Source organism: Astyanax mexicanus, chromosome 12 (assembly GCF_023375975.1).
Source record: "Astyanax mexicanus isolate ESR-SI-001 chromosome 12, AstMex3_surface, whole genome shotgun sequence".
In the NCBI taxonomy this organism is placed as follows: domain Eukaryota; kingdom Metazoa; phylum Chordata; class Actinopteri; order Characiformes; family Acestrorhamphidae; genus Astyanax; species Astyanax mexicanus.
In genome coordinates this window covers 31,804,472-31,822,865 of record NC_064419.1, presented here as the reverse complement: position 1 = coordinate 31,822,865, position 18,394 = coordinate 31,804,472, and the positions used below count along the sequence as shown (strand labels likewise).

At 37.7% G+C, this 18,394-nt stretch overlaps 1 protein-coding gene across 1 annotated transcript; it reads right to left on the bottom strand.

Annotated features, from left to right (window-relative positions):
* Positions 1 to 1,711: 1,711 nt before the first annotated feature.
* slc7a4 (solute carrier family 7 member 4) lies at positions 1,712 to 16,938 on the bottom strand. Its single transcript, XM_022685723.2, has 5 exons — positions 16,870 to 16,938; positions 13,252 to 14,330; positions 7,225 to 7,970; positions 5,339 to 5,447; positions 1,712 to 2,591 (listed from the first exon to the last, which is right to left on the bottom strand). Exons 2-5 carry the CDS (start codon positions 14,231 to 14,233, stop codon positions 2,380 to 2,382), a joined length of 2,049 nt encoding a protein of 682 aa, XP_022541444.2. The 5' UTR covers positions 14,234 to 14,330; positions 16,870 to 16,938; the 3' UTR covers positions 1,712 to 2,379.
* Positions 16,939 to 18,394: the final 1,456 nt, after the last annotated feature.

Genomic DNA, 18,394 nt, shown 5'->3' with positions numbered 1-18,394 from the left:
CTGTGTAGTATATATGTTTTTAAGGTCTTAGTGTTGACTGATAACAAAGAGAAGGTTAATAGTGCTGTAATAATTAGTGCTACAATAATGCACATGATTAGCATGTTGGCTATTTTCTTTAGTCCAGTACTGGAAACTCAATGTTATGTGTTCTATGACTGCTGTGTAAATATTAATGACACACTCAAAAATGTGGTTATTAATATAAACTAAGGTGAATTAAGTTGAATAAAATTACTGACGAAAACTTGTCGAACCTATAGCAATATATATAAATACTTAGGGAAGAACACATTTGTGGAAGGAGCCCAGAGAGGCCAATTTAAAGGCTACAGAAGTAAAGTTGGTTTATCAGCAGGCTTTAAAACTGAACAGGCATTTCACTGTAACATAACATATACATTAAATAATGAGGTCTTAAACACTTATAACATAATTTATAAATAAATAAATATTATTAATGTGTCTGCGATGGATTGGCGGCCTGTCCAGGGTGTATCCTGCCTTCCGCCCGATGCCTGCTGGGATAGGCTCCAGCCCCCCCCCGCGACCCTTCACGGATAAAGCGGTTGACAATGAGATGAGATGAGATTATTAATGTGTGACATATCTGATAGTCAGATAAAAGCTTCAGTTCACACTGACAAACTGCGTACATGATCCATTTTGTGTTCTGCTGAAGCAAACAGAGAGTGTGTGTGTTTGTGTGTCTGTATGTGCGCATATATGTATATTTCAGCATCAGTGATTGTCCTTGCAGCTCCATGTCAAACTATAAACCTTCAACCTTTCATCAGAATACAGAATACTAAAGTCCTTCAAGCTAGCCAACCACACAGTGCTAAACAGGCTAACCACACTCCACAACTGCTAACTGCTAGTCAACACAGCCTAAACAAGAGAAACACACACTTCAGCTTCACTTTAAACCAGTTCAAACATCCTTAAAACCCTAAAAGTGCCAAAACATTCAGTACAAAAGTGACTGATGGCCAGCAACATTAGCAGCAAAGCGCTAAGATTTATTCTGGAGTCGTGAAAACAGAACATTAGAGCTTAGTTGATAGCAAAGGCAGTAGCTAGCTAATGCTAATTAGAGATTGTGCCCTTATGATTCATTAGTGTATATATTGTGTTTATACTGCATTGATTTTGAAAGGTAAGAAAGGGTTAGAATCGATTATTATTATTATTATTAGTAGCTAGTAGTAGTAGTAGTAGTAGTAGTATTCATAGTATTACCAATAAATCATGCTATTTTTCTATAATTTCTGGCCAAAATAAAGAATGTAGGCTGCAGCATTGTGTTTATAATTTGGTGTATTTGTTTCTAATAATCATGATTTGCATCTAAACAATTGAATAATTCAACCTGCTGCTTTCTTCAGTGATCAGACCACAAAGATTTTAACATGGTCGTTTTCATACATTTGCATATAATTGAATATTTACCCATAACAAATATCACATCAATGATATTGTGCCATTTTTCACTTTTGACATAATGTGAAATTTCCATTTGTTCTCAAAATGACTAACCTGTTGTTTACTAGGCTTGAATAAAAAATGCAGATGTTCATTCTGGTTTTAGACATTTATACCCCACTGTACAGAAATAAATATTACTACAAAAATGTTTAATTGGTGAGTAAAATCATCTTAAACCTAGTCAATGTTAGATTTCACATTGTAAGATTGTTGTCAGAAGATTATCTGATGGCAGTTTCTAGCACTTTGTTGTGAAATTAAAATTGATATGATGATAGAGACAATATGTGCTGTTCTGCAAAAAAAAAAAAAAAAAAAAAAGTTTTAAACTTTTTTGACCTAATGTAAATCTGGCAGTTATTCTATAGATTGTATTAAAATGATGAATGGAATAATAGAATTCCTTCAAAATGACTTAATAATAAAAGGTTATACTCTTCTCCAGTAAAGTTGTTTTTAGAGTGAGTATACATAATCAGATTTTTTTTGTTATAATATATTGACTAGATTTAATATAATTTCACTCACCATAGTGTGACACAAGTTGCCAAATTATAAATATAAATTATTTCCATCCAGTTTAGCAAAAGCAGCCGAGATGCAAGAGAACACACACACCTCCATCAGTTAGAGTTTTCAAATCCAAAATCATTTCAAATACAGAACCTACTGGTGTTCTTCAGAGAGGAAGGCAGGCAAAAGGCAGAACAGAGCACAACAGATAAAGAGAGAAATGAAAGATAAAGGAACTTGCACACACACCCACAAACAGACACACTCACACTCATGCACACACACACACACGCAACAACACAACTAGCTGGCAAATAAACATTTTCACACACACACTTTCCACACACACACATATTAAATGTCTCTCAAAGAGACAGATCATTTGTTGGCTTGTGGGTCGTTGGTGGCTGATGTGTGTGTGGTTTGTGAGGCATGTGTGTGCGTGTGTCCCTCCGGTTGGACGTTCTGGACGGTCTCCACCAGGCTTCCGCTTGGTAGGACCACATATCGAGCCGAAACATCGTTACCCTGCAGCTCCCGCAGACCCTCTTTACTGTGCCATATACCATATCCAAAATACACCAGCAGACCTGAGAAAGAGAGACAGAGAGTACATGAAAGAGAGAGAGAGAGGATAAGTTAATACATTAATGAAACAAAACACAACCCCCTAAATGTAAGAAAAACGAGCAAGAGCCTGGAAACATTGAGGAGATGTACCACTAATGTAATGCACTATTCTATACCTAGTCGGTTATACTTTGTTATAATATCACTGACAGTTGACTGTGGAATATTTAGTCGTGAGAAATTTCACGACTGGACTTGTTGCACAGGTGGCATCCTATCTCAGTACCATGCTGTAATTCACTGAGCTTCTGAGAGCGATCCAGTCTTTCACTAATGGTTGGTTGTAGAAGCAGTCTGCATGGCTGGGTGCTTGGTTTTATACAACTGGGACCTTGAAAGTGATTGGAACCTGACTTCAATGATTCGGATGGATGATGGATGAGCAAATACTTTTGCCAATACAGTGTATATGGAATTTCTTTTTATTTAGTAATTTCCAGTCACAACACATGTTGAGAACTGCCTCTATCACACAATGTTATCAGTGCTGGTGGGGCGAAATTCCCACCTCCCATCACTCAACCTCATCCCCAACTCCTAAACTGATCCCAAAAGCATTGGATGGAGCATCATCAATATAAAAAAAACAATGGGGGTCTTGACAACCCTCTAGTTCATGCCAGGCTAATAGTAATAATAATGATGTTTATCTGCTCCACATAGTCTTATTTTCTACAGGAACTAGACAAGCTGTGTGTGCATTTGTACATCTGTGTGCAACTTAAAGTAGCTGAGCGTGTAAATGATAAGTGGCATCCACAAACATTTGAGCATATAGTGTACTGCATTCAGTGGGGGAAATAAGTATTGGATGCTCTCACAATTTTGCAGGTTTTCCCACTAACAAAGAATAAAGATGTCTATATTATTTTTCCATAGGTACACTTCAACTGTGAGAGACAGATTCTAAAAAATAAATGTAGAAAATTACATTCTATGATTTTTAAATAATTGATTAGCATTTTATTGCATAAAATAAGTATTTTAATAGCTGCCCGCCAGCAAGAATTCTGGATCGCACAGACCTGTTAGTTTTTCTTTAAGAAGCCCCCCTATTCTGCACTCATTACTTGTATTAATTGCACCTAGTTGAACTTGTTGCCTGTACAAAAAGAGAAACCTTTCAATCACACTCCAACCTCGCCATAATGGCCAAGACCAAAGAATTGTCTAAGGACAACACAAAATTGTAGAACCGCACAAAGCTGGAATGGGCTACAGGACACTTGGCAGCAAAAATCATACGTGATTTTCTGTTTTTTGTTTTCATATTCCATCTCTCACACTTGAATTGTAACTATGAGGCAAAGTACAGACCTCTCCATTCTTAGTAGATGGGAAAACTTGCAAAATCTGCAGTACAACAGCAGTACGTGATCACGGGGGATTCTGTACTGTATGTTTAATGTTTTGTCTAATTCGCTGTCCTATAAAACTGCTTTGTGACAACAAAAGTTGTAAAAAGCACTATACAAATAAATCGGATTTGATTTGATACATCAAATACTTATTTTTCCCATTGTAGCACACCTCTCATTCTGCTTAGCAAGTCATTCAGAATCTTCTATGTCTGGTTTAGGCCTTCTTGAATACACACACTGCTCTGAGCAAACACTGAGTGTGTACATAAACTCCAGAATCTGGGTGTGTGAGAGGGAGTGTACAATAAGCTTGAACTGTTAAAACAGTTTACTCTAGGGCTGAAGATAATGGTGTAATGTGTTTTTACTGATCCTGTTTTCTCATTGACATTGATTATATACAGAGCTAAGCAGGCCTATTTAACATCATAAGACAGCTAAAATGTATAGAAAAATAGTGTGAAACTGTAAACAATGTGATATATTGTGAATTTTTCAATAAAATTGTATGAACAACTGTCAGTATAAAAAAAATCATATTCATAAAATCTAAATTAAATAAAGTTTACTTTTTATGTAGTTATTACAGTGAGATCTAACAACAGAATACAGCTGTCTAACGGTCTAAGGGATTAAGCCTATTTGTACACTACATTTTCCTTTTATTATTATGTATATATACACTACATTGTTATATTACATAGATGCAACTATAATACCTAGACAGGTTTATTACATTTGAAACCAAATATTAATTGAAATTAAACATTATAGACTGTAAAAATCAATTGAAAATATCACTATAAATCTACTGCCATCATTGTATTTTCAATTATTATAGATGATTCAAGAAGTTAGTTCAAGTTAATAAGCAAAAATCTTTCTGCAAAAATCACAGTTTATATTTTTGATTGTAACACTTAATATACAGCTCTGGAAAAAATAAGAGACCACTTAAAAATTATGAGTTTCTTTGATTTTAACAAATTGAAAACCTCTGGAATATAATCAAGAGGAAGATGGATGATCATAAGCCATCAAACCAAGATGAACTGCTAGAATTTTTGCACCAGGAGTGGCATGAAGTTATCCAAAAGCAGTGTGTAAGACTGGTGGAGGAGAACTTGACAATGTGCATGAAAACTGTGAATTAAAACCAGGGTTATTCCACCAAATATTGATTTCCGAACTCTTAAAGCGTTATGAAAATAAATGCTCTAAATGACAATATTTTTATTTGGGAGAAGTGGTGTTCTATTTTTTCCCAGAGCTGTATATAACTCTAGAATCCCTATATATCTGTGTGTATATGGGGTGTGTGTGTATGGGGGGTGCCTGTACAGTACCTGCAGCCAGCCAGATGGTAAATCGGAGCCAGGTGAGAAGACTGAGCTTCAGCATTAGAAACACATTCAGAAGAATACTGGCTCCAGGTACAAATGGAACCAGGGGAACCTGCAGAACAAACACACACACAAAGACAAAAACAATCTGTTACTCTCGTAAATGTCTACACACTTACCATAAAGTACAATGTATCATCACAATCATACAAAAAACTTCTAATATCTCCAATATAGTGACTTTAGAGGAGAAAGAAAAATATGTCTTACCAATACTTTTTAATAATATTCAACGTAAGTAATTTTAAAGCATTTCTACAGGTTCATTTGTGTAGAAATTGGAAAACAATTTAAAGAGCAATGCAAAACAAAAATACATTAGGTCTAAAATAAATAAAAGTAAAAAAGATTAAATATTGAAATTCAAGTTATTTGTGAAACCAGTGTGTACCATTCATTTATACTATAATGTATTTATTCACCCACATACGTACCATCATCTGTACTAATAATAATCTACACAGGACACTTTTTACACACTTTGTGTGAATATAACAGAGCTTAAAGGGTTAAGGCACAGAGCAGCTGACACAAAGCCAGGGTTTTCATCCAACCTTTCCTCTCACACACTGTTTTTTCCTTGAGCGACTCATTAAACCTGCTTGGCTTAATATTATTCAGTTCAGCCCCTACCTGGCAAAAGCCTCGAGGGGGAGAGACCATGATCCCACTGATAATAGGATTCAGGTATGAAGAGGCGCTATTATGATATATTATTGCAGTTACACGGTTAAATACTGTTAAATAAAAAAATGTAACAGCTATTTTTCAGCAGGATAATGCTCATCCACACAAAGGAATGTCTCTGCCAGACTGCAACATTTCCTTGGCCTGCCCGGTACCAGTTTCATTGCCAGTCAAGCATTTATGAGACGAGCTGGGTTGCATGGTTTGGTATCTCTCGTTTGTGCAGGATCTACAGGTCCAGCTGTAACGTCTGTGGAAAAATGTGCTGCAGAATGCCTTATGATATCTGTATGCCTCAAGAGTGACTAGTGTTAGGAGTGCACCCCAAGGACACGTAATGATGTGGTGCAGCATAGTCACCCAGACTGGGAATCGAACACCAGTGGTAGCTCAACGGCAGGCAGTGGGGTTATCCACTACGCCACACCAACCTTTGTACCCAGAGTAGAGGTGGCCTTTTCAATTTTTCAATTATCTTTTCGCTTTAATATTGCAATCACTTACATTATCATTACATTCAAACATCTAAAGTTGTATTCCTTTAAAACAGCTCCTTCCAGCACATGAAGTGTGCAAGTGTACTAACAGCAGTGGTGATTGTGGCTGTGTGTATTCCAGTGAGGTCTGGTATTGCTGGTCTGATCTAATGCTTCTCTGTACTGTCCAAAGTGTTTGCTTCCTGATGGAGGAGATAAAAGAGTCTGCCACATCACTATGAGTCACTCACCCCCCCCCACACACACACACACACACAAACACACACAGTTTACCATACACAAACACTACTGTGGAACACTGGTCATGCTGCAAAGCAGGCAATACAACAGCAAAGCAAAAAACAGAGTAGTTAGAGAGCATTTCTTCATCTCAGTTTCATTTTCATCTTTTTTGATTTTACAGTTTCAGAAATCAGATTTTTTTTCTAATATGTTTTTTTCTAGGAACTGTGCATCGTTGATATTTTCACTAAACACTAAAGCCCCTAATGGAAGCCTCCAGTAACACAAATAGCACATACTCAAGTATGTGAGCCATTACATTCATGACGCAGCCGACTGTCAATGTGAACTTACAGCCAAACAGCAAACATTTTTCTAACCTTATGCTGCAGTTGGGACCTGTAATGTAACTGCTTTTCTCACCTGGAAAGTCTTGGTTTTGTTTTGCTGTTCATGGGCCCAGATAAGCACCAGGCTGATGAGAAAGGCCAGGCTGAAGACCACCACCAGCAGGATGAAGCTCCACATAGGAAGATGCAAATGGCTGTTCCCAAAAACCACTACAGCACAAAGAGACACAGCACTGACCATGAGAGCGGTCACAGAAAAGGTCACCACATCTCCCGGCTCACAGTCGCCCAGCAAACGGCCCAAGTAGGGCTCCCAGCAGGCCTTCAGCATTCCTGGGGCCCGTCTTTCTCTAACTGCCTTCTCCCTCTCCACTAACTGGAGCTTATCTGAGAAGGACTCGTACTCTTTCAGCTCCCCGGCCTCTTGAGCAAGAGTCTGGGTCTCGGATCTGGTCATGCCTGGGTCACTCGGGACCACTGGTTGGTTGGGAGAGGCCATGGATGATGCGTCTGTTTTGGTGCCTCCGCCACCTGAGGCACTGGCAGTCTTTTCAGGTTGGAAACGAAGCACGATTATGCTAGCTGCTACAAAGGTGTAGGCTAGAAGTGTGCCGATGGACAGAAACTGGACCAGAGCTTCCAAGTCGAATATGAGGGCCAGGAAAGCCATGAGGCTTCCGAAAACAAGGATGGCGATGACGGGTACTTTGGTAACAGGGTTGACACGAGAGAAGATGGGGAAGAAGAGACCGTCTTCTGACATGGCGTAGACGATCCGTGGCAGAGAGAAGAGGTTGCTTAGAAGTACCGTGTTCATGGCTGAAAAGGAAGGACAGAAAATCAAACAACTTATTACAGTCTGATCTTTGAAAATAGGCAAAAATTAACGGGTGGTACAATTTCCCGAACAGCAATTAAACCTAGTCTTAGACAAAATGTATATTTTAACTGACAATCTCAATTCAAAATGCTGTGTAGTCCAAGACTAGGCTAATTCCCTGTCTGGAAAAAGTGCCTTTACATGTTCAAATGCTTTTGGACACCACTTCTAATGAATGTATTCTGCTACTTAAAGTTGAACCCAATGCTGACATATGTGCAAAACAGAGTTTGTCTGGTCTCTGTAGTGAAGTACTGCCAAAAAAAAAGACTCTGGAGCAGACCAACCGTAACATATTGGCACCATGCCCAATGCCAGATGTGGGCTAAAGAGGCATTTAGCTGTGTAGCAGTGCAAGTGTGTTTTATCCAGTACTTTTGGGACAAGTGGCTGGGAAAAAAACAAGACCAAGATCAAGTCCAAGGTTTGCTAGCTCGTTGCTAAGGTTAACTAGCTCATCACTAAGGTCAACTAGCTCGTCACTAAGGTTAACTAGCTCTTCGCTAGCTTTAGCTTTCTTCTCGGTAACATTAGTGTGTATTTAGCTAGTCACTAAGGTAAGCTAGCTTGTCGCTAAAGTTAGCTAGCTCATCGCTAAGGTTAGCTAGCTCATCGCTAAGGTTAGCTAGCTTGCTGCTATGGTTAGCTAGCTCGTGAATATCTTCAGTACTCTCCCAGGTGACATTAGTATTTTAGCTAACTTGTCACTAAAATTAGCTAGATTGTTGCTAGCTTTAGTTCTCTCCCCAGTAACATTAGTATTTTAGCTAGCTTGTCACTAAGGTTAGCTAGCATGTCGCTAATGTTAGCTAGCTTGTTGCTAGCTTTAGTTTTCTTTTCGGTGTTAGCTAGCTCACTGCTTAGGTTAGCTAGCTCATCACTAAGGTTAGTTATCTCCCTGGTAACATGTATGTTATAGTATGTTAGTATGTTAGCTAGCTCACTGCTAATGTTACTTATCTCACTAGTTTGCACATACTTCTGCTTGTGCTTTCTTTCTAGATGTGGTCCCCAAAGTCACAATGATTTACATAAACAAAGAGTATAAAAAGGTAAAAAAGAGCACATTCAACTTAACATCATACTATTCAAAATCCAAAAAAGTGTTTATTGATTGGATACTGAATGAAAGCGTGAGTAGCTTGATATTGTACTGTTAGCAAATCTGTGTGCAGATTTTAGGCACACAGAGAAATGACTGATATGGTCTGTTTGAATGAATTGTTCATGTTCAGTAATGATAGAAAAAAGGTTCAGTTTCTAATGAACTTCACCTCATACAGAGGATTTGGAAGGTCTCTTCCACAGTCTCCGAGTCCACCTCACCCTGAGACAGAGAGAAGACCGATTCCAAACAAGGTGTGACTCGAGTACTACAACCCTTTTCAATAGTCTTGCCATTGAATGCAATTAAATACCTTACAGAAATGCACCAAATCTAGTAGAAATCCTTCCCTGGACAGTAGAGACACTTATTCCAATAAAAGGAGGATAAACTCTTTTTTAAAACCCCTGATTTTGGAAGAAACAACAAATGTATCCCAATACTTCTGTCCCTATAATGTATTTTTATCTATAATAAACACATTGTGATGGCCAAAATAACAGAACAGATCACATGACTTTCCTTTGAGTGCAGTGCGGGAGAGATTTATTCGATTTGCAGCAATTAGTGGATGCATTAGAAGCCATGACTAAGACAAGAGCAGCATTGTGTTTGCCTCAGTCAGTACCTCAGAGTTAGAACCTCAGACACTCTTTTATCCTTCACTATTAAGCTTTGATTTTTATTATCTCCATCTTAACCAGGAGCAGTAAGATGACAGCTTAGTAGTGAAGGACAAAGGAGTGAGAACTGAGGTTAAAAACTAGAGTTTTTTCCCTAACTGAACCTAACTGAACTCAGTTGTTTATCAGGTTTACTGTGTATTAGAGCAGGAAATCTGTGGCTGACTGACCATTCTGGACCTGAGCTAGACTATAAATAAGTGCAACAAAAGGAAAATTCCAAGAAACTTTCATTGCATTTTTACAAACATAAGTGCAAGGCATCTGAGATCATACACAGAAGCTAAATGCTGTTTTTATGTCCTCACATTTGGACAGACTGAGGCAGTATGCATTATGAACCATAAATCATTCTGAATACAAAGCTTTCACTGTAAGATGTAGAATATTTCCTTCCCTAACCTAATCAGAGCAGATATGGATTGCTGCAGGCCCTGGGGAGTTTCTAGTCGACATTTAAAAACACATTCCTGAAGAATCACAATACTGCAGGTTTCCTGTGCCTTAAGCTAATTATAAAGCGCTTCATTAGCTAAACTGGGTGAGACATGGCTTTAGTGATAGTCTTTAGTGATAGTCATGGCTAGTCTTGTGAAAGTACAACATTTCATCCAATGCTGTGACTAGCTTGTTAACTCATGGCCAACGTATTAGTTTGAAACATTCTTAGCTAGAACATTAGACTACAATTCAATGAAGACCATTTTTAAGATTCATAAATGCTGTAATAAAACTGAAACTGTAAACATTAACACAAATGAGACACATTTTAGCCACTCATTGTTTTTGCTGTATAAGATAACAGCTGCTTTAGGTACACTAAATGTGCTAATTTTCATAATGAAACCAGCTAATTGCTAACTAAGCCAAATCCCTGCTAGCAAAAAGACATTCTTCCATTAATAATGCCTTGAAACTGCAGTGATCTCTGATATTAGAATGGATTTATTTGTGCACATTGTTGATTCAACATTAATTCAATGTTTTGGTTTATATTTATGGTTTGTATTGAACTTTTCTTACATTTAAATATGTATATCTTGTTGCATTCTATTCTTATAGCCTGTACTGTTGTCTTGTAGTGTAGAAAGGGACACTTACATAATAATTATTAATATCAATGTCATTATTATTGTTAGTGGGAAGTACCTTTCTCCTAAAAGCCTTGTGAGTGTATTTAAAAAACTTTTAAATGAATGCTGATCCAATGTCAAAATTTCAACACTAACCAATGCCTACTAGGCAATGTTAAATAAGGGTTGTTTTAAGATTGTTTTTTACTCATTATCATTAAAGTATGTAATGCAACTATTAAAATAATGTTTGTTTAGTGTTTGTTGCTGACAGAGTTGGTAGCTTCAACAATAAAAGAGGATAAATGCTAACGTATTTACACAGCTAAAGTTTGCTAGCTTCAATGTAGATAAAATAAAGTAACAAAAGCAGATATACAGATCCTTACCCAACAATCAGTTTAGTAGAAGACAATAAGCAAGAGTAATACAGTAAATGCTGGAAACACTGGTTTGGTTGATAAGCTTGGAAATAGCTTTGCAAATAGGATTCTAATGAAAACAGAGACAATATGAGATTTTGATTGGCTGATGTGTTTTGTTGGCCCTGGGGCTTCGTTGAGGTTGTTGTCCTCAGGAGGTGCATTTCAAAACTTTAATTGCAATCAAGGGTATTAAAAAGTATTAATAAGGATTAGTGCTGGACGATATGGCCAAAATTTATATCACGATATATTCCTTAAATTTCGGTCGATACGATATAATTTCGATATCGATATAAATACTTTGAAGGCCTCAGAAAACTGCTAAGAAGCCCTGCAATCCCTGCAGCACTGCGAATTTAAATTATTATATAACTGTGTATTTGCACTTTTTGTATGGTTGGCATCAGATACCCTCATTATATGCACATCTATCTATCTACCTATCTATCCATCTACCTATCTATCTACCTATCTATCTATCTATCTAATGGAAATCTGTACCTACTACTGTCTGAAAATTTAATTTAAGCCTTTGAAACCTCCTTTCACAAAAACTTTAATACTTTAGAAATAAAAGTAGTCAAAAAAAATCAATGCTCAATATTATTTGCATATAGCAAAATAATAACATCACATCCCTGTCAAACATAAGCCTATATAACTATTACCAATAAAAATAACTTTAAATTACAACAGAGGCAGAGCTTCTTATTCTCTGTGAACAAATTTAACAGATTAAAACAAAAGTGTTTCAACTAGGATATAGAATACAATAAACCTTTATATACGTAAAAGCAACAAGATTTTCCCGTCAAATAAACAAACCTACAGGCTTTATCAACTATGAATAACTTAGTTACAACATAAGCTATAAAAGTGCTTCAGTCAGTATAAGAAAAACATTGTATGTAGTGGAGTTGCTTGAAGTGGTGGAACAGTTTAGATGTAACGTTATTAACATTACCGCTGCTGGTCGGCTGCACTCTCCGGCACAATTTGCAGCAAAGCGGCAAGGGAGCGGACCCGCGGCCGGCCTCGAGGACCCTCGGCCGAGCGAGCGGACCCGCGGCCGGCCTCGAGGATCCGGGGCCGACCGAACCGAGTCTACCTTAGCCTTGGATCCGCTCGTCCCGGCTCCGTTTGTCTCCAGCGCGAGACATTTTTGCTGCGTAGCGAAGCGGACCCGAGCCTAGCCATTTTAACCTAGCCTTGCCTAGCCTAGCCTATTTGGCTACGTGCCTGTGTGGTTACGTCATCACGCACTGACGTAGCCCAGCTACGGAGGCTGAATGTGTTGAGCTCTGTGGCGAGCTGACGCCAGTAAAAAACGCTTGTCCGTGATTCTAATACATATCGATATACCACAAAACTGATATCACCGTTATTGAAACATTTCTTATCGCGATAAATACCGATATCGAATTATTGTCCAGGCCTAATAAGGATTTTTATTAGATTAGATTAGATTTTCGAGCATTGCTGTGACAATTTGATTGCATTCAGCATTCAGTATGTTGCAATGTCTTAAAGTAAAAAACTTTTAGCAGACTTTACCTCAGGGTAATATTTCATGCAAAGTGTCAAAGTAGAAGCAAAGTGTCAAAGTAGAAGAGTGTCAAAGTAGTGTCAAATAGTGTAAAAACACCTTTTAAAAATGTGGTTTTACATACACAAGACCTTGCACATCTTGCAACATTGATATTATGCAAGTGCACTTTGGAATAAAAATGCTGAAATTATATATTGTGCAGCCCTTGTGCCAAGGGTAAATTTGGGCAATTTTTGCACAAGAGTCTAAGCAAATCACATAACAGAAAATTACATTTTCTATTTCCATTCAATTTTCAATTACATTTACAACTGTACACATAAGTGAAATATTCAAATAATATTAGGTATTCTAACAACTGATATTTTTGTAATCTTTTCCTCACCACATATGGACCCCACAGCCACGATAAAGCCGGCCCAACTATATCCCCTTCTGAAGAAGGCATCAGACAGCGCAGAGTTGGGGTCCAGTGTGTGCCACGGCACCATCAGCGTCAGAACTGTAGACACCAAGATGTAGGCTGTGGCGGCCAAGGCCAAGGAAATGGCTGTTGCTATTGGAATGGCCTTCTGGGGGTCCCGTGCCTCCTCACTGGAAGCTGCAATAACATCAAATCCAACAAAGGCGTAGAAGCAAGTGGCCGTTCCTGCCATGACCCCCGAGAGCCCATAGGGGGCGAACCCTCCCTCTCGGGCACTCCAGTTGGCTGGGTCTGCCAGCATGAAGCCGAAAACCAGGATGAAGGTGATAACCACCATGCTGACGGCGGAGAAGATGTGGTTGAGCCAGGATGAGACCCGAACACCAAATGAGATAAAGATGGAGGCCACCACCAGGATGCCTGCTGCTAGGAGGTCTGGGTAATGGGCGATGAAAGGCACATCCCAGCGCATCACATGACTCTCCGTGAAGTTCTGGATGCGGTGGTTAAAGATTGAGTCCAGGTAGCCACTCCATGCCCGGGCCACTGCCGCCCCGCCGATCATATACTCCAGAATGACATTCCAGCCAATAAGGAAGGCCCAGATCTCACCAACGGAAACGTATGTGAACATGTAGGCGGAGCCTGTCTTTGGAACCCGTGCACCAAACTCAGCGTAGCAAAGGGCCGCCATTAGAGAGGCTATGCCTGCGATGAGGAAAGAGAGGACCACAGCTGGCCCAGCCGTGTCCTTGGCAACAGTTCCTGTAAGAACATAAAGGCCTGAACCAACCATTCCACCAACCCCGAGTAGAGCCAGGTCCAGGGTGGAGAGACAACGTTTCAGAGACGTGGCCATCACATCATCCTCCAGCGTCTTCAACCGGTTCAGCTTCTGGCAGAGCCTCACAGCTGGAGAACAGGCCGGCACACACAGCGCCATGGCGATGCAGGGAAAGGGGCAGGAGCTGGTCAGAGAAAGTGTGGACGAAAATTGGTCTAATCCATTCTCCAGAGAACAGGACACAGGCCCCAACGACCTGAGAGGGAGGGATAAATGGGTACAATAGTTTATGGCAAGGTTTCCCAGTTTAACACACATTTAACTAAGTTTTCCTTTCAATGAAAAAAATATTCCAGCAACATGCTGTGTACTAGGCTAGACTAGGCTTTCCTGTCAGGAAAACTGTCCCATAGAGTTTGGACCACTTTTTCATGTGATAGGACTGCCAGTTAGGGGTGGGCGATATGGCTCTAAAATAATATCACGATATTTCAGGGTATTTTTGCAATAACTATATACTTGGCGATATAAGAAAACAGAAAAATAATTAATTAATTTCAGGAATATAGTATAAGAGTATAACAGCATAATCATAATGTTGCAAAATAAATAATATAGCATAAAATAATATAATGTAGCAAAAAATATTGCAGAATACTTAGTACATGCATATAAACTGCAAACTAAAACAATTATACAATAAATACACTTAAAGCTTCACAGTAAATAATAGACTACTTTTAAGACAGAACATCTCTATTATCACGATATGGATTTTTAATATCACGATATTTCTGTCACGATATATTGTATACGATATAATATTGCCCACCCCTACTGCCAGTCACTACATATCTCATTTGCATACATCAGTCTTAAAAACACAGCAAAAATAATCTGATTTATTTCTAAGTGGTAAAGCAGGATGAATTAGATACGTGTTATTTAATACTTTAATACTGGCCTTTTAACATGGTTTAAAGTTTTATTATATTGTTTCATATGTTGCTATTTCTCTAAAGCATCAAGATACAAGTTTTTACCATCATATTGCCCATCCCTACTTAAACACACAGAAATGTAGTAAGGGAACAGCATGCAATGCAAAGATATGGGGCCTTAAAGGTGGTTTTAGGTTTTTATCATATTGTTTTGTATTGTATTGTATATTTCTATTTCTCCTAAGCATATCACGATAAGATTTTTTTTCTTCATATTGCCCAGCTTAACACAAACCCTCAGAAATATCATAACATAAAGGGACATCATGGGTCTATGTGAGTCTAAAACAAATGTAAGGCCCTTTAAGGTGGTTTAAGAATTTATCATATTGTGTCACATATCGCCATTTCTCCCAAAAAAAAATTTTGTCATATTTCCCAGCCCTACATAAAGACACACAAAAAAAAAATCATAAGGGGACAGCATGGGAAAAGAGTCTAAAACATTCTAAATGTAGTATACTGGCCCTTTAATAAAGTGATTTAAGGATTTATCATATAGTATCATATATCGCCATTTCTCTAAAGCATTGATGAACATATTTTTTTGGTTAAATTGCCCAGCCCTACATAACCCTTCAGAATTATATCATTAGGAAACATCATGGAAAAAGAGTCTAAAACATTCTAAATGTAGGATACTGGCCTTTTAAGGTGGTTTATATTTTTATCATACTGTATCATACATCGCCATTTCTATTAAGCTTTGAGACACAATTTATTTTCGAAATATTGCCCAACTCTACAGAAACCATCATAAATATTAAATCATTAGGAAAAATCATGGAAAAAACTGTCTAAAACATTTTAGATGTAAGATACTGGCCCTTTAAGGTGGTTTAATGATTTATCATATTGTATTATAAATCACCATTTCTCTAACACATCGAGATACAATTTTTTTGTCATATTTCCCAATATTTCCCAATAAAACATTCTTAATGTAGGCTACTGGCCCTTTAAGGGGGTTTTATGTATTTATTGTATTGTTTTTTAATTGTTTATTTCCGTTTCTCCTAAGCACATCAAGGTACGAGTAATTTTTTTCTCTCCATCATATTGCCCAGCTTTACATTAACCATCAGAAATATCATATCATAAGGAGACATTATGGGAAATAGTCTAAAACAAATGTATGTAATGTAGGATGCTGGCCCTTTAAGGTAGTTTCTTGCTCCAAACCTCTACCTAGCTCTTTCATGGAGGGCCTGGAGAGGAGCTGCAGTGTTGAATCAGGTGTATGGGAGCAGATTAAAGACTAATATGATGTATTCAGAGGTAAATACAGGAGGAGGACGAGTAGGGCCTCCATTCTGGACTGATATCACCCCTGTTTTTCTCAGTTTGGAGCAGATGAGCTACAGAACAGAGCAGTACAGGGGTATGTCTGTGTTAAGTGCGCATGTGCTGAGTCTCTCTATAGGCGATGATGCTGGGCTGTTTAATCCAGCGCTGAAGCTGAAGGGCTGCTCTGCTGCTCTATTAATAATTCAGCACAAAATGGAGATGGAGCGGTGAAGGCGCCGGCCTCGTTTTAAACAGTCTGCACACAATAAAATACTGGTTTAAAGGAACTGATCTTTCACAGTTTTTATAGGGAAGAGCAGGGATGAGTGCGGGGAGCGTGACAGCTGCTGCTGCTGCTCGGCTCCGGGATCTGGAGACAGGCTAAGATAAAAGAGCCTAGACTCGGTCAGATTAGACTGCAAACTAACGCGTTAACGCTGCACTGCAGAGCTACAAACTAAACCACCCATCAGCTCTGAACAGAAGGAGTAAAGAGGAGAACATTACCTGCTCTGGAGAAGGAGGAGGAGGAGGATTTCTACCGCTGACTGTGTGATGGAGCTCAGCGGCGGTGGAGGCGGAGGGGGAGCACGAGCGGTCCGCTCTTAAAGAGACAGTGCACCAAAACTGCGCAGGTGTCACCCGTAAATATCTACCTGCTTCCAGAATTTTTTATGGAAGCCCATTCCCGACACCTACGATAAATAAAAATCGATAAATAGCTCAGCTTAAAACACTGCAGCTCCAAACACTTTTATTCTGTAACGGCACTTTTATATTATGTTTTATTCATGCTTTATTCTTTTTTTCCTTGTTGTTCTTTTACAAGTTTTTAATTTAATTCTCTTTGTTTTAATCATGGTTGAATCAATCTTGCTTTATTCTTTATTTAGATTTTATTTCCATTTTTACTGTTAATCTTTTACATGTTTTTTTTTATTTGACTTCTCTGTGTATTTTCTAATTTGTAAAGCACTTTGAATGACCGTTGTGTATGAAAGGTGCTATATAAATAAACTTGCCTTGCCTTGACTAAATAAAAATCGATAAATAAAAATTATTATTAAGTAAACTGCTATCTCATCATTTTTAGTCACACTAAGTCATTATTTTGATATAGGAAGTGTGTTTGTTTTCGGATAAAAAAATGTTTTTGTTTTTTCAAAATAAAAATCTAAAAATAATAAGATAATATCTCAAAATAATAATTTACCATTTTAAAATAATGATAGTATCTCAAAATAACAACTTACTATCTGAAATTATGACTTTCTCAAGATAACGGCTCTCAAAAGAATGAATTAGTATTTCAAAATAACGACTTATTATCTCAAAATAATGACTTGTTACTTATTATTTTATGTATTTTTCTTAGTGTTAAGTAAACTGTCATAAGTCATTTTTTGAGATAGCAAGTGTGTTTGCTTACAGATTTTTTTTTTTCCAAAATAATGATTTGGTATCTTAGAATAATGACTTACTATCTCAAAATAATGAGACTATCTCAAAATAATTACTTACTATCTTAAAATAATAAATTAATAATAATAATAAATTATAATTTTTTTTTTGTATTAAGTTGCTTTCGGAAAAAAGTTTAACGTTTAATGACCTACTTTCTCAAAATATTGACTTACTATCTTAAAATAACAACTTACTATCTCAAAATAATGACTTACCATCTCAAACTAATGAGAATGAGAGCAGTTTCCTTAATAATAAGAAAGAAGTTGAGAAAATCAATTGAAAAGCAAACAATACTGTGGAAAAATGTAAATGCAATCCACAAGACGCATTGCCTTTCCTCACTAATATGCAGAATACAGGCCAAAATAAAATGTAAACCACTATTACATTACATTTTACTGCAATCTATCTCTTTATTGTAAACCAGTACACAAGAATTTGCATTTATAAAACCAAAGGCTGAATTTGTGTCAGAATTGCAAACAAACCTCCATTAAAATACAATCAGCTTAACAGCATTGTATTTCACTGTGTGGCGCTGGGAATGTTCAAAAGCTAATCACAA

Bases quoted from the DNA above. Each gene is read 5' to 3' on its own strand.
- slc7a4 (XM_022685723.2), bottom strand. From the start codon at position 14,233: ATGGCGCTGTGTGTGCCGGCCTGTTCTCCAGCTGTGAGGCTCTGCCAG. The intron at 7,971-13,251 runs GTGAGGAAAAGA...CTTCCTTTTCAG, and splicing joins GGCTGTGGGGTCCATATGTG to CCATGAACACGGTACTTCTA. The intron at 2,592-5,338 runs GTACTGTACAGG...TCTCTTTCTCAG, and splicing joins TACCATCTGGCTGGCTGCAG to GTCTGCTGGTGTATTTTGGA.